Source organism: Entelurus aequoreus, linkage group LG01, assembly GCF_033978785.1.
Source record: "Entelurus aequoreus isolate RoL-2023_Sb linkage group LG01, RoL_Eaeq_v1.1, whole genome shotgun sequence".
Lineage (NCBI taxonomy): Eukaryota > Metazoa > Chordata > Actinopteri > Syngnathiformes > Syngnathidae > Entelurus > Entelurus aequoreus.
The window spans coordinates 27,028,571-27,046,075 of NC_084731.1; the positions used below are offsets into that span (position 1 = coordinate 27,028,571).

A 17,505-nucleotide genomic window follows, 5' to 3' on the forward strand; every position below is an offset into this window, starting at 1 on the left:
TGGGAGAGACGTCGTCGTTGTTGTTGTTGTTGTTGAAAGTTGTTGTGCAGTATTTCCAAAAAGAACATCAAAAGTCGAACGCCCCTAGGTGGTAAAACCTGGAATTTGACCAAAAATAAGGTACTAAAGTGCACCGAATGATATGAAAACGCCGAGCAAGATATTGCACCAGACCTTAGGGCTCTTCCTGAGATTTACATGTATGTTTTGTTTGTCTCCTTGTCTTTTTGTAATAAGTAAATGCCCCGTGGACTTATTGGGGTCTGTTTAGCCGATTGTGGCGCTAGCTTACGCAGTTAGTGGGTCCATGACGATGACTTCTGTTTTGTTTGATCAGCCGTTTTACTGCCGTGTTACAGGCACCGTTTGGAAACAATTAAAGGCCTACTGAAACCCACTACTACCGACCACGCAGTCTGATAGTTTATATATCAATAATGGAATCTTAACATTGCAACACATGCCAATACGGCCGGGTTAACTTACAAAGTGCAATTTTAAATTTCCAGCGAAACTTCCGGTTGAAAACGTCTATGTATGATGACGTATGCGTGTGACGTCAATGGTTGAAACGGAAGTATTCGGACACCATTGTATCCAATACAAAAAGCTCTGTTTTCATCGCAAAATTCCACAGTATTCTGGACATCTGTGTTGGTGAATCTTTTGCAATTTGTTTAATGAACAATGAAGACTGCAAAGAAGAAAGTTGTAGGTGGGATCGGTGTATTAGCGGCTAGCTGCAGCAACACAACCAGGAGGACTTTGACTTGGATAGCAGACGCGCTATCCGACGCTAGCCGCCGACCACATCGATGATCGGGTGAAGTCCTTTGTCGCTCCGTCGATCGCTGGAACGCAGGTGAGCACGGGTGTTGATGAGCAGATGAAGGCTGGCTGGCGTAGGTGGATAGCTAATGTTTTTAGCATAGCTCTGTGAGGTCCCGTAGCTAAGTTAGCTTCAATGGCGTCGTTAGCAACAGCATTGTTAAGCTTCGCCAGGCTGGAAAGCATTAACCATGTATTTACATGTCCATGGTTTAATAGTATTGTTGATTTTCTGTCTATCCTTCCAGTCAGGGGTTTATTTATTTTGTTTCTATCTGCAGTTAAGCCTGATGCTATAACATTAGCTCCGTAGCTAAAGTGCTTCGCCGATGTATTGTCGTGGAGATAAAAGTCACTGTGAATGTCCATTTCGCGTTCTCGACTCCCATTTTCAAGAGGATATAGTATCCGAGGTGGTTTGAGATCGGTAGGTTGGAGTTCAAATTCCAGCCGAGTCATACCAAAGACTATAAAAATGGGACCCATAACCTCCCTGCTTGGCACTCAGCAACATAGGGTTGGAGTTGGGGGTTAAATCACCAAAATGATTCCCGGGCGCGGCACCGCTGCTGCCCACTGCTCCCCACTGCTCCCCAAGGGGATGGGACAAATGCAGAGGACAAATTTCACCACATCTAGTGTGTGTGTGACAATCATTGGTACTTTAATCTTTAATCTTAATCTTAGAATACAAATCCGTGATCCACAATAGAAAAAGGAGAAAGTGTGGAATCCAATGAGCTCTTGTACCTAAGTTACGGTCAGAGCGAAAAAAGATACGTCCTGCACTGCACTTTAGTCCTTCACTCTCACGTTCCTCATCCACAAATCTTTCATCCTCGCTCAAATTAATGGGGTAATCGTCGCTTTGTTGGTCCGAATCGCTCTCGCTGCTGGTGTAAACAATGAGGAAATGTGAGGAGCCTTTCAACCTGCGACGTCACGCTACTTCCGGTACAGGCAAGGCTTTTTTTGTCAGCGACCAAAAGTTGCGAACTTTATCGTCGATGTTCTCTACTAAATCCTTTCAGCAAAAATATGGCAACATCGCGAAATGATCAAGTATGACACATAGAATGGATCTGCTATCCCCGTTTAAATAAAACCATTTCATTTCAGTAGGCCTTTAAGGTATGTAAATTAGAATGTATAGAATATTTCAGTGTAAATAATTCATTTCACAGTATATACTGTATATATCTGCGGCTTATAGTCCAGTGTGGCTAGTATATGGAAAATATTTTTTCCTTCTAAAATTTAGTGGGTGCGGCTTATATCCTGGTGCGCTCTATAGTCCAAAAGTACAGTAATTATGATTAAAACATTTGAGTAGGGATGTCCGATAATGGCTTTTTTGCCGATATCCGATATTGTCCAACTCTTAATTACCGATTCCGATATCAACCGATACCGATGTATACAGTCGTGGAATTAACACGTTATTATGCCTAATTTTGTTGTGATGCATTAAACAATGTAACAAGGTTTTCCAAAATAAATCAACTCAAGTTATGGAAAAAATGGCAACATGGCACTGCCATATTTATTATTGAAGTCACAAAGTGCATAATTTTTTTTAACATGCCTCAAAACAGCAGCTTGGAATTTGGGACATGCTCTCCCTGAGAGAGCATGAGGCGGTTAAGGTGGGCGGGGTTGGGGGTGGGGGGGCGGGATTCTTAGGGGGTAGCGGGGGGTGTATATTGTAGCCTCCCAGAAGAGTTAGTGCTGCAAGGGGTTCTGGGTATTTGTTGTGTTGTGCTTATGTTGTGTTACGGTGCGGATGTTCTCCCGAAATGTGTTTGTCATTCTTGTTTGGTGTGGGTTTACAGTGTGGCGCATATTTGTAACAGTGTTAAAGTTGTTTATACGGCCACCCTCAGTGTGACCTGTATGGCTGTTGACCAAGTATGCCTTGCATTCACTCGTGTGTGTGTGAAAAGCCGTAGATATTATGTGATTGGACCGGCACGCGAAGGCAGTGCCTTTAAGATTTATTGGCGCTCTGTACTTCCCCCTACGTCCGCGTACCACTCCGTACAGCGGCGTTTTAAAAAGTCATAAATTGAACTTTTTGAAACCGATACCGATAATTTCCGATATTACATTTTAAAGCATTTATCGGCCGATAATATCGGCAGTCCGATATTATCGGACATCTCTACATTTGAGCATTATGTTTGTGTTCAATTACAGTAAGTGTGTTTATCTTAAACATTCCTGTCACTTCATTTTACACACTGTGCATGGTATTGTTTCGTCTGTTTTTTTTTTTTTGGACATATATCGTGATAATATCATACAGCGAAATTTTGATGCCATTACATCCTAACTGAACACCACTTGTTGTCAGAGGAGTGCTTTGTCTGTTGCACATTTACTACAAAAAGTCATCCACAAACGCCTTTTTACACTGACAATTTTTTTTTTTTAAAAAGGCAACATGTAAGACTCACACTTCTAGTGCCCCCTGTCATCTTGTGTGATTTAAGGCAACAGTTGAGTGTTTTATTGTTTTTATTTCTCAACATTACCAGCGGGTAACCTATTTTGACCTTTGTATGACAGTTATATTTTTCAAAGAGAAAAAAACCACACAAAAACACTAATGGTAGCTTATGTTACCATTAGTGGTTTCACAGAACACATTTATTTTAAAACCGTCTATATTCTTCACAATTACTTGGGCCGAGAAAAAAAAAAAAAAGGTGTTTACGGCGGTCAATCACAAGGTCTCGCCGACACGTACGCGCAGGGAGCGCTTGCACACATGCAACAGCAGTCCAAGAGAAGCAACAACCAGTTTGCAGTCATATGCATTCATAACAGCTAATGCTAACTATCAAAATCACAATTATTAACTAACAACACACAAAGCTGACACACGTGCATGTGTTACGTGAGTACGTAGTTACGTAATTGCGTACGAGGACGGGATATACTGCGTAAAATACACTACCGTTCAAAAGTTTGGGGTCACATTGAAATGTCCTTATTTTTTAAGGAAAAGCAATGTACTTTTCAATGAAGATAACTTTAAACTAGTCTTAACTTTAAAGAAATACACTCTATACATTGCTAATGTGGTAAATGACTATTCTAGCTGCAAATGTCTGTTTTTTGGTGCAATATCTACATAGGTGTATAGAGGCCCATTTCCAGCAACTATCACTCCAGTGTTCTAATGGTACAATGTGTTTGCCTTCATTGGCTCAGAAGGCTAATTGATGATTAGAAAACCCTTGTGCAATCATGTTCACACATCTGAAAACAGTTTAGCTCGTTACAGAAGCTACAAAACTGACCTTCCTTTGAGCAGATTGAGTTTCTGGAGCATCACATTTGTGGGGTCAATTAAACGCTCAAAATGGCCAGAAAAAGAGAACTTTCATCTGAAACTCGACAGTCTATTCTTGTTCTTAGAAATTAAGGCTATTCCACAAAATTGTTTGGGTGACCCCAAACTTTTGAACGGTAGTCTACATTGGAGAGCTAGCGCCCTCTAGGCATCTGTGTACGTATTGCAAACAGCCCCTTTAATAATGTTAAAATATTTTTAAATGTTTATTTACATGCCTTAATTTTTTTCCAAACGGTGTCTGTAACACGGCAGTAAAACGGCTGATCAAACAAAACAGAAGTCATTGTCTTGGACCTATTAGCTGCGGAAGGTAGCTCTCCAATCAGCTAAACAGACTTAATACCTCTGTTAGAATAATCATGTATATATATATTATCACACAACTTTATGCTTAAGGGCCGTTGCTATATTTATTATCTGTATTTTTGTATCTGTGCAAAGCTGGCAATCTTTTGGATTGCCAACCGTCTCTATCAGTGTTGTGTCTAGACTCGGCCTGCTGACTGCCAAGGCCGAACATCGGGTACCGAGACGCAGACAAAGCAGAGACGGGGCGATAGCACCAGCGTCAACACATTTGCATTTTTGCATAATCATATATTGTGTCTAACTGGAGTTGTCGAAATTACCCCCTTCCCTCAGCGACAGCTTCAGTGATGTAACAGGGACCTTCCAAATAAATACAGGAAGCATGCGGGCTGGACTTTTAGAACGTAGTTTGGATCTGTAACTAGAGTACAGCCCAAAACACGTGTCTCCTCATTGAGCCAAATTGAACTCTGTCTCTGCATGATTCCTTGCTTCTCGTTTGTTTAATAGATGTCATCAGTGTTTGAACCTGACAACTCCACGGTGACGTTTTGGTGAATTTACAAAGGAATTTGTGAAACTGAAACAATACAAAAAGAATGTCGTTGTAGGTTAATAATACTAACACAGACAATGGTAAACATGTTAGCATTTTAGCTAGCGTCATTACGTCATGATAGCACACGCAAATATAAAAACCCCGTTTCCATATGAGTTGGGAAATTGTGTTAGATGTAAATATAAACGGAATACAATGATTTGCAAATCATTTTCAACCCATATTCAATTGAATATGCTACAAAGACAACATATTTGATGTTCAAACGGATAAACATTTTTTTTTTTGCAAATAATCATTAACTTTAGAATTTGATGCCAGCAACACGTGACAAAGAAGTTGGGAAAGGTGGCAATAAATACTGATAAAGTTGAGGAATGCTCATCAAACACTTATTTGGAACATCCCACAGGTGAACAGGCAAATTGGGAACAGGTGGGTGCCATGATTGGGTATAAAAGTAGATTCCATGAAATGCTCAGTCATTCACAAACAAGGATGGGGCGAGGGTCACCACTTTGTCAACAAATGTGTGAGCAAATTGTTGAACAGTTTAAGAAAAGCCTTTCTCAACCAGCTATTGCAAGGAATTTAGGGTTTTCACCATCTTCGGTCCGTAATATCATCAAAGGGTTTAGAGAATATGGAGAAATCACTGCACGTAAGCAGCTACGCCTGTGACCTTCGATCCCTCAGGCTGTATTGCATCAACAAGCGACATCAGTGTGTAAAGGATATCACCACATGGGCTCAGGAACACTTCAGAAACCCACTGTCAGTAACTACAGTTGGTCGCTACATCTGTAAGTGCAAGTTAAAACTCTCCTATGCAAGGCGAAAACCGTTTATCAACAACACCCAGAAACGCCGTCGGCTTCGCTGGGCCAGAGCTCATCTAAGATGGACTGATACAAAGTGGAAAAGTGTTCTGTGGTCTGACGAGTCCACATTTCAAATTGTTTTTGGAAACTGTGGACGTCGTGTCCTCCGGACCAAAGAGGAAAAGAACCATCTGGATTGTTATAGGTGCAAAGTTGAAAAGCCAGCATCTGTGATGGTATGGGGGTGTATTAGTGCCCAAGACATGGATAACTTACACATCTGTGAATGCGCCATTAATGCTGAAAGGTACATACAGGTTTTGGAGCAACATATCTTGCCATCCAAGCAACGTTACCATGGACGCCCCTTCTTATTTCAGCAAGACAATGCCAAGCCACGTGTTACATCAATGTGGCTTCATAGTAAAAAAGTGCGGGTACTAGACTGGCCTGCCTGTAGTCCAGACCTGTCTCCCATTGAAAATGTGTGGCGCATTATGAAGCCTAAAATACCACAACGGAGACCCCGGACTGTTGAACAACTTAAGCTGTACATCAAGCAAGAATGGGAAAGAATTCCACTTGAGAAGCTTAAAAAATGTGTCTCCTCAGTTCCCAAACGTTTACTGAGTGTTGTTAAAAGGAAAGGCCATGTAACACAGTGGTGAACATGCCCTTTCCCAACTACTTTGGCACATGTTGCAGCCATGAAATTATAAGTTAATTATTATTTGCAAAAAAAAAAAAGTTTATGAGTTTGAACATCAAATATCTTGTCTTTGTAGTGCATTCAATTGAATATGGGTTGAAAAGGATTTGCAAATCATTGTATTCCGTTTATATTTACATCTAACACAATTTCCCAACTCATGTGGAATAGGGGTTTGTAAATAAACCTTTTTTTTTTTTTTTTAAATAATAATAGATTTAGACTAGTTGTAGCTATTAGGCTGTTCTAGTTTAAATTTTTTTTAAATTTTTATTATCTTTTTATTTTTATTTTTTTTAATACACTGTAGCACTTTGAGGTTGTTTACTCAATGCAAAGTGCTTTTTACAAATAAAATGTATTATTATTATTATTATTGCAGTGGCCAAACATACTAAAAAAAAAAGTTAAATAAAACCTCTGCCTTGTCTTTCATGAACACTTAGGCTTAATATGCTACCGTATTTTAATGTTGGTCAATATGGTGGTAGAAATGCCACAGTGAACCCCCTAAGAGCCAACCGAAACAACTGGGGCCGTACTTATCAAGCTTCTTAGAGTGCCATTTTACACTTAAGTCCTGAAAATTTGCGAAATTTAGTCCTACTCTCAAACTTAAGAATAAAAGCTTTTTATCAACGTTCTGAAGTCTAAGAATCACTCCTACTCTCCACAATATTTAAGAGACCTTCAGAGGTGTCTTAAGTGGTTAGGAGTTGCCAGCAGGGGATGGCACTGAGGCGAGAGACGTGCGCGAACGTTCATCTTTGTTTGATGACGAGCAGCTGATCAAACGGTATCGTTTAGACAGAGCAGGTATTATTTTTGTCACAGATTTAATAATTTTCCATTCCTTGTTGATTTCTGCATGTGGCTGCAGTGGACTAGTATATATAGAGCCACCCACACCAGTTTCAAATTAGTTGCCTAATTAATGAATTGGAAAGAAAATGTTATGAGAGTAGCGTATGTGTGTGCCACACACATACGCTAGGTTACAGCATGAGAGGTGAGTGACCTCAGTGAGTGTGTGGGCGAGAGAGAGAGGGAGCGGTATTGTGAGTGCGAGCGGGGACTAGATTGTTTTGTGTTGGATTGGCCGTGTGCAAGCAATCAATAAAGCAAGATTTGCAACTAATCGCCGGACTCATCATTCACTCTAAAGTCGTCCGCTGTGGAGACCCACTGCCGGGTAAAGTGAAGGGTGTTGCCCCGAGCATACATCCTGGAGAAGTGTCTCCCCTGCCTCTTTGTTACGGTCTGGGAGCAGGAAGCAGGAAAGGTGCAACAAAAAGGAAACATTTATTTTTGATTCATTGTCAATATTGTTTGTTTGTTTTGTATTATTTTGTAGTTTATTGTCAAAATATACACTCCCATTGTCCACTTAAATATTTCTAAGATATTTCTTTATTCTTAGACAAGGGATTCCCTTCCATGATTGGTCATTTCTATGGACACAGAAATGACGTCACCTAAAATTCCGTTTACGGCACATAGTAATGTCATAATTCAGCTCTGAGTGTGACACTTAAGATTCAGTCCTACACTTCGCTGAAAGTGTGAGTAAGACGCTTGATAACTAACTTTTAAGTGCAGCTTTCAGCGAATAATTTATTTACTCTTAAGTCAACTCTTAGCAGACTTCTTAGGAGTAATTCTAAGAAGCTTGATAAGTACGGCCCCTGGTCTTACTCGCTAGCATTAACTTATAGCTTGAGATGGACATAACTTTGTTTTTTTTAAGATAACGACATTCAAACCGCAAAACACGGAAGAGAAAAGTGCTGCTCTGTTGAACAAACAGACTACTGTGGACTGCAGAGTATATTGTTGTTAAGTTTGCTCACATGCTGTCAGGAAGCTGAACTAAATTACCGATGCGGTGCAAGCATTGACAGTTTTCACCAGAAGCCCATCAGTGCTACTTGGACAATGTTTTTCCTCTGCGAGACAGTAACTTGATGCCTCGACTATTCAAGGGTCCGTCGCCAGAGGCCCCAAGGTCCATTGACCATCTCGTCAGGTATGATTGGACGGGTGCCTTGCTGCTTCCTTGTTGCTTCCTTTTTTGCGACTCGCTTCAGTAGAATAAATACAACCAATTTCAGTCCAAAGTGGATAATGTTGCCTTGTTGACAGTTGGCAGAATAATCAATAGACAGTTGACACTTTAGAGCATCAGTTGGTGTGTTTCAGGCCTCAAAAGTCATCTAGCTATTAGGGATTTAGAAAACTTTTACTCCACGCAACGGAGTAACACACTTGAGAAAGTATACACTGTAAAAAAAATAGTCTGTAGATTTTACGGTAAAAAAAAGTGCTGGCTCAGTCACCAGAATTTTACTGTAAAAATTTTAGTTGTAGCGTTTTTTAATTACAATAATTTTGTGTAAAAATGTTTGGTATCACTTTAGTATGGGGAACATATTCAACATTAATTAGTTGCTTATTAAAGTAACAAAGACTTAATTTAGACTTATTTGGACACTAGGGGAACATATAAGGGTTAGGGTTACTAATAAGCAATAATTCTGAGGTTATTGAGGGAAGACTCTTAGTTAATGGTTTATGTCAGGTTCAAACACTGATGACATCTATTAAACAGACAAAGAAGCAAGGAATCAAACAGCGACAGAATTAAATTTGGCTCAATTGAGAAGAAACGTCTGGGCTGTACTCTTGTACAGTCTCCCACCACGCTCTGACGAAAGATTGCACGCCTCCTGTTTTATTTGAACTTTCCCTGATTACAAGGCAACAGCTGTTTCTAAAGGAAGGGGGTCGTAAACAGCCGCTACCTTTGGTCACAAAACAGTTCAAAGAAAAGGTGCCTGGATGGGGGTCAGGCCCTGCTTCTTCTCTGCTTTGTAGATCTCGGGTCAAGACAAAATCTTCCTGTGGATTACAATACATTAAAGAAACCGACACCTTCATGTCGCTTCCCATCCTACACATTGGAGTTTTACAAGCCTTTTGCTTGGTAGGATCAAAGACAGCTTTTGTCCTCTCGCCGAGAACTCATGGCAACACAAAGTTTTGTGATTACTTAGATACAATTATTCTGACAGCTTACTGGTTGTATAATAAGGCCATGCAGAATAAGGCATTAATAAGTACTTAATAATGACTAATTAAGAGCCAATATGTTACTAATTTGCATGTTAATAAGCAACTAATTAATGGTGAATATGTGTTCCCCATACTTAAGTGTTACCAATTTTTTTTTTTTTTTTTTACAGTGTATTTAAAACATATCACTAAATTAGACTTAGACTTAGACTTCCTTTTTATTGTCATTCAAATTTGAACTTTACAGCACAGATAAGAACGAAATTTCGTTACATAAATTACATAAATGAAGAAGAGACAAACACAAAGTGTTTTTGCAACTTGAGTATGACAATATTTGACGGCGTTTTTGGGGGAATTTTTCCCCTCATCCACAATCTTCTGCGAGACAAGAAGACACGTATTTCCCTTTTCTGTGGATTCTAAATTGTAAAAAAAAAAACAGCTAGTCAGAGGCAGCCAACAGTTCAGGTAATTTGGATACAATCTATTGTGCCTATAAAGCGCTCTAAAAAACAAAAGAAAAACCTGCAACTCTTTTGTATATACGTGCTGTAAGTACAGTGTGTATTGTAGTAACGGGCACATTCATGAATTTTGCGCAAATGTCAATCCGGATGGTTCTTTTCCTCTTTGGTCCGGAGGACACGACGTCCACTGTTTCCAAAAACTATTTGAAAGGTGGACTCATTAGACCACAGAACATTTTTCCACTTTGCATCAGTCCATCTTAGATGAGCTCAGGCCCAATGAAGCCCGCAGCGTTTCTGGGTGTTGTTGATAAATGGCTTTCGCTTTGCATAGTAGAGTTTTGACTTGCACTTACAGATGTAGCGACAACAAGTAGTTACTAGCAGTGGTTTTCTGAAGTGTTCCTGAGCCCATGTGGTGATATCCTTTACACACGGATGTCGCTTTTTGATGCAGTACTGCCTGAGGGATTGAAGTTTGTAATACCATTGCTTATGTGCAGTGATTTCTCCAGATTCTCTGAACCTTTTGATGATATTACGGACCGTAGATGGTGAAATCCCTAAATTCCTTGCAATAGCTTGTTGAGAAATGTTGTTCTTAAACTGTTCCACATCTTGCTCACACATTTGTTGACAACGTGGTGACCCTCGCCCCATCCTTGTTGTGAACGACTGAGCATTTCATGGAAGCTGCGTTTATACCCAATCATGGCACCCACCTGTTCCCAGTTAGCCTGTTCACCAGTGGGATGTTCCACATAAGTGTTTGATGAACATTCCTCAACTTTCTCAGTCTTTTTTGGCACTTGTGCCAGCTTTTTTGAAACATGTTGCAGACACCAAATTTCAAATGAGCTAATATTTGCAAAAAATAACAAAGTTTTCCAGTTTGCATGTTAAGTAACTTGTCTTTGCAGTCTATTCAATTGTATATAGGTTGAAAAGGATTTGCAAATCATTGTATTCTGTTTTTATTTACGATTTACACAACGTGACAACTTCACTGGTTTTGGGTTTGTAAAACAGCTTTATAGGCGGAACAGAGGAATCCCTTTACCTGCATTGTTAGCCGCCTTGTACTAGCAGTTTTTTTTTACTACTCAGAATGCACAGAAAGGGAAACACATGTGTGTTCTTTTCTTCACATACGGATTGTGAAAGTGCATATCCCTCTTTTAAAGGCCTACTGAAATGACATATTCTTATTTAAACGGGGATAGCAGATCCATTCTATGTGTCATACTTGATCATTTTGCGATATTGCCATATTTTTGCTGAAAGGATTTAGTATAGAACATCGACGATAAAGTTTTGGTCGCTGATAAAAAAGCCTTGCCTGTACCGGAAGTAGCGTGACGTCACAGGTTGAAAGGCTCCTCACATTTCCCCATTGTTTACACCAGCAGCGAGAGCGATTCGGACAGAGAAAGCGACGATTACCCCATTAATTTGAGCCAGGATGAAAGATTTGTGGATGAGGAACGTGAGAGTGAAGGACTAGAGTGCAGTGCAGGACGTATCTTTTTTTTCGCTCTGACCGTAACTTAGGTACAAGCTGGCTCATTGGATTCCACACCTTCCTTTTTCTATTGTGGATCACGGATTTGTATTTTAAACCACCTCGGATACTATATCCTCTTGAAAATGAGAGTCGAGAACGCGAAATGGACATTCACAGTGACTTTTATCTCCACGACAATACATCGGCGAAGCACTTTAGCTACGGCGCTAACGTGATAGCATTGTGCTTAACTGCATATAGAAACAAACGAAATAAGCCCCTGACTGGAAGGATAGACAGAAGATCAACAATACTACCAAACTCTGGACCTGTAACTACACGGTTAATGCTGTACCGCCTGGCAAAGCCTAGCAATGCTGTTGCTAACGACGCCATTGAAGCTAACTTAGCTACGGGACCTCGACAGAGCTATGCTAAAAACATTAGCTCTCCACCGACGGCAGCTCTCATCTGCTCATCAACACCCGTGCTCACCTGCGTTCCAGCGATCGACGGCGCGACGAAGGACTTCACCCGATCATCGATGCGGTTGGCGGCCCGGAGACGGAGGAAGTCAAGGTGAGGACAGCGGCGCGGCGGCGGGCGTTGTAGCTTTCGACGACACCCCGGCCGCCATCAGAGTTGGCAAGAAACATATATTTCCCCAAAGTTACGTACGTGACATGCACATAGCGCCACGCACATACCGGCAAGCGATCAAATGTTTGGAAGCCAAAGCTGTACTCACGGTAGCGCGTCTGCTATCCAACTCAAAGTCCTCCTGGTTGTGTTGCTGTAGCCAGCCGCTAATACACCGATCCCACCTACAGCTTTCTTCTTTGCAGTCTCCATTGTTAATTGAACAAATTGCAAAAGATTCACCAACACAGATGTCCAGAATACTGTGGAATTATGTGGTGAAAACAGACGATTTAAGCTGGCGACCGTGCTATTCCAAAATGTCTCCTTCAACCCTTGACGTCACGCGCAAACGTCATCATACCTAGACGTTTTCAGCCGGAAGTTTCCCGGGAAATTTAAAATTGCACTTTATAAGTTAACCCGGCCGTATTGGCATGTGTTGCAATGTTAAGATTTCATCATTGATATATAAACTATCAGACTGCGTGGTCGGTAGTAGTGGGTTTCAGTAGGCCTTTAAGCACTATATGCAAAGCAGCAGATTTCAACCACATTTACAGTTCACATAGTCAACATGACAAAACAGTCAACCTCACTTACCGGACTTACCATTGTCGAAAGCCAGAAACGTGGCCTCATATATGTTGTTTCTGACGTACATGGACTCTCTGTCAAGCACGGCCATTGTGGTGATCTGGCCATTGGTCCTGTTGATCCTCAGCCAGTTGGCTGGATCAGATAGTTTGGAGTACCTGTGCATAGTGAGAGAGAGAGAGAGGGTAATATAGCATTAGATCCAAGAGTGTATAAAATAATGGGGAAAAAAAAAAAAAAAAGTGCAAAGACCCAAAGTTTGAGGAACACATTTAAAAATCCCAGCTATGTAGAGAGGAACATATGTTTGCCAAGCAGCAACTAATGAGCATAAAGACAGAAGGAAACGCATCTGAGCGGCGCTCTCGACTTCACTGCTCTTCCTTCATACCTCCAAGGAGTGACAGCTCCTCTCGCAGTTGACAGTAATGTGACAATATATCAGCCGAGCTGAAACCAACAACTCCAATTATAGACTGCAGATCTAATTAACGGGCTCAAACCTAACCTAAAAGTAAAAAGTATGATTCAATTATGGCTTGATTCAGTAGTCTCAAAGTAAAGAGTGCATACAGCTTATGCATCAATGCACAGTGGTTTCAAATTAGAGTACAGGCGGCTGTTCCCTCCTCGTTTCAGTTGTTTGCAACGTGAAGCAAAAGATAAACAATTCATTCAAACTCAACATGGAGCAGTAATGAAAGTGGAATCTTAAAATACTTTCTGGATCAAAAACAATATCTGAATAAACAACTACCGTATTTTTCTGACCAAAAGGCGCAATTCTGGTTGTGGATACCGACCTCGAAGCTATTTCCATTTGCGGCCCGCAGCTAATTGTTTACCGGCCCGCCACACATTCTGGAAATGCTATTACAAAAATCAAAAAAACATTAAAAAAAGTGGAATGAGGGGAAATCTAACTAGAAAAAGTTGCAATGTTGACACAAAGCTGCCATGCAGGCTGTCTATCTTTATTTTCCTTTTTTTTGCCAATGCTCAAAGAAAAAAAAAAAAGGCAAAAAATCAATGTTATAGTGAATTAATAACCTATTCAAGGCTCCAATTACTTCAAATATTTCACATTAAAATGTTTTATGTGGAAAAAAATATTGCATATATTGTGTGGTTGCCATATAAAAACATCAAAGTTTTCTTTGACAAAAGAGCATAAAACAAACAAAATAATACTACAAACGTAAAATCGACAGAAATATCTGAAGTTGATCTCGTAACTTAAGTCTTGAAAATAAGACAAATAATAATAAATATGTATCACTTTATGAGTGGGGGACCTTTTGGATCCCAAAATACTTAGTGGGGATTTTATTTATCTTTTCACTGGGATGAATCAAAAACAATAATGACAATAAAATCAATGGTGTCCTGCATTATTGATCTTTTCAGGGCTCCAATTACTTCACAATTGTCCAAATACTGCATATTTCAGTTTTACTATAAAAAACAAAGTTGTCTTTGACAGAAAAGGCGTAACACTTTTTTTTTTTTAACTTCATATCAATCTGAAGTTGATATACAGATTTATTGTAAGCGTTAAATAAAAAATAAAAAAAATAATAATTTGACTTGTTTTTAACATTTTAATGTTATGTTATGTTATTTTAATTTATTATGCGCCCCAAAACCAACTGTTACATCCGCGACTGAGACCCTTTATGGGCCCCAGGAGCCCTAAAGGTAAAAAACTCAAAAAATCTATATATTTTGTTATGGTTTGAAAATAAAAAATATCAAAATGGCCCCCGCATGCTTTAATTTTTCCGTGTGCGGCCCTCAGTGGAAAAAGTTTGGACACCCCTGGTGTAATGGTAAGTGTGACCAGCGTACTTGCCAACCCTACCGATTTTCCCAGGAGACTCCCGAATTTCAGTGCCCCTCCCGAAAATTTCCCGGGGCAACCATTCTCCCGAATTTCTCCCGATTTCCACCCGGACAACAATATTGGGGGTGTGCCTTCAAGGCACTGTCTTTGGCGTCCTCTACAACCTGTCGTCACGTCCGCTTTTCCTCCATACAAACAGCGTGCCGGCCCAGTCACATAATCTATGCGGCTTTTACACACACATGAGTGAATGCAATCCATAATTGATCAACAGCCATACAGGTCACACTGAGGGTGACCGTATGAACAACTTTAACACTGTTACAAATATGCGCCACACTGTGAACCCACACCAAACAAGAATGACAAACACATTTCGGGAGAACATCCGCACCGTAACACAACATAAACACAACAGAACAAATACCCAGAACCCTTGCAGCACTAACTCTTCCGGGACGCTACAATATACACCCCCGTTACCACCAAACACTTTGAAACACTTGTGATTAAGGGCTATATAAATAAACTTTGATTGATTGATTGATTGATAGGTTGACTAACCTTAGCGATTGAATAACCTTTTCTCCGGTGTCCAAATTCATTGGCTTGACATGGTTTTCTATGGGAAACTTAGTTTTTTGTATGATTCGGTTTTCGATGACAAGCGTTTGTGTTGTGGCCACATAAACTTCATAAAGGTGACTATAAAATCAGATGGAAGATGGTTTCACATCTCTGCTCTTTACAGGTGTTTTTATTCAACAAAAAAACAAACAAACAAAAAAACAACAACATTTGTCTCCTCTACCGTTTACCACTCACACACATCTCAGTTGTTTAAAGCAGTCATTTTCAACCACTGTGATACAGTCTGGTGTGCCGTGGGAGATTATCTAATTTCACCTATTTGGGTTAAAAATATTTATAGTCTGCAAATGTTGTGTTGTTGTTGAGTGTCTTTGCTGTCTAGAGCTCGGCAGAGTAACCATGTAATACTCTTCCATATCAGTAGGTGGCAGCCGGTAGCTAATTGCTTTGTAGATGTCGGGAACAGGCAATGTGCAGGTAAAAAGGTGTCTAATTCTTAAACCGAAAATAAACAAAAGGTGAGTGCCCCTAAGAAAAGGCAATGAAGCTTAGGGATGGCTACGCAGAACAAAACAAACTGAACTGGCTTTAAAGTAAACAAAAACCGAATGCTGGACAACAGCAAAGACTTACTGTGGAGCAAAGACGGCGTCCACAATGTACATCCGAACATGACATGACAATCGACATTGTCCCCACAAAGAAGGATGAAAACAACTGAACTATTCTTGATTGCTAAAACAAAGTAGATGCGGGAAATATCGCTCAAAGGAAGACATGAAACTGCTACAGGAAAATACCAAAAAAAGAGAAAAAGCCATTAAAATGGGAGCACAAGACAATAACTAAAACACTACACACAGGAAAACAGCAAAAAAGTCCAAATAAGTCACGGCGTGATGTGACAGGTGGTAACAGTACACCTACTTTGAGACAAGAGCTATATTGATGCACGCTTCGTTATGGTTTAATTAAAGTCACACCCAACAATTGCGACAACGACTTTTTACTGTCAACTGAGTTTTGTTTTTTAATGATTTCTGCTGGTAGTGTGCCTCCGCATTTTTCCAAGGCAAAAAAATGTGCCTTGGCTCCAAAAAGGTTGAAAAACACTGGTTTAAAGGACTATTTTTGAGCATTTCAGAGTCTTTTGAGTGTGCAGAGTTTCAAATCCGGTGTACAATGTGAGCATCTTCCGACAAGGTGCTTTTGTAGAGACAGTAGCTCCCCACATTGACGGAAAAGAAGGAAGCCGGGTCAGCGGGAGACAAAGACAAGAAAGAGACCGCAAAACGGGGTTGCTTCTCTGACGGGGGAAAAAAGGAATCCGCTTACTTTTTGTGAAAAAAACATGAAGAATTAGCCACTGTGGAATATGTGCACTCAATAGCATTTCCACTGGGTAGGTTAGTGGAAGAGGTCATCTCAGTGACATTAAGAAAAATCAATTGCTCTCGGTGGCACCCGCTATACGGAGTGGACAGGAGCCACTGCACCTTGGAGGGCGTGTGGGGGTGTCTGGTACACAGGGTCGATGCCTGGGTGGCACAATGCCCAATGTGTGTCAGCCCCATTAGGAAGGATGGAGAACAGAATCAATTAGCAGGGTGTGGAGAGGATGAGCATCCAAGCAAGCGAAAAAGAAAATGCCCCCCCCCCACTTTAGGATGCCCTCTGCACACCAGTTGCCAGGCAACTTGGAGGCAACAATATCTTAAGGTTTTAGAATGTCACAGTAGAAAAAAAAACATAGGAGATAAAACAAGCAGAAACAAAATGGATGGATATTAATTTTTTTCCCATCATATTAAGCAATTACCGTATTTTCCGGACTGTAAGGCGCACCGGATTATAAGGCGCACCTCCAATGAATGGCCTCTTTTAAAACTTTGTTCATATATGAGGCGCACTGCATTATTAGGCGCACCACATTATAAGGTGCATAGAATAGACGCTACCGTAGAGGCTGGGGTTACGTTATGCGTCCTGTAGTTGTGAGACCTGTTGTGGCTCAATTTTGGTCCATGTATAAGGCGCACCGGATTATAAGGCGCACTGTCAGCTTTTGAGAAAATTGGAGGTTTTTAGGTGCGCCTTGTAGTGCGGAAAATACGATAACTTAAAAACAAGCTGCTACTGGGCTAAATTGTTGACTTATCGCTGACTCCTTTTTGATGCATTGGGGTCCCCACTGACGAATCC

General features: G+C 40.5%; 1 protein-coding gene across 4 annotated transcripts in view; it reads right to left on the minus strand.

Annotated features, from left to right (window-relative positions):
- cdh4 (cadherin 4, type 1, R-cadherin (retinal)) overlaps positions 1-17,505 on the minus strand; it is a 620,224-nt gene that overhangs the window by 19,208 nt on the left and 583,511 nt on the right. For 3 of the 4 annotated variants that reach the window (XM_062046825.1, XM_062046843.1, XM_062046851.1), the window contains one exon: positions 12,876-13,027. In XM_062046825.1, coding sequence (XP_061902809.1) covers positions 12,876-13,027 — 152 coding nt within the window. The remainder of the gene's footprint in view (positions 1-12,875; positions 13,028-17,505) is intronic. The other variant, XM_062046835.1, reaches the window with a different exon arrangement.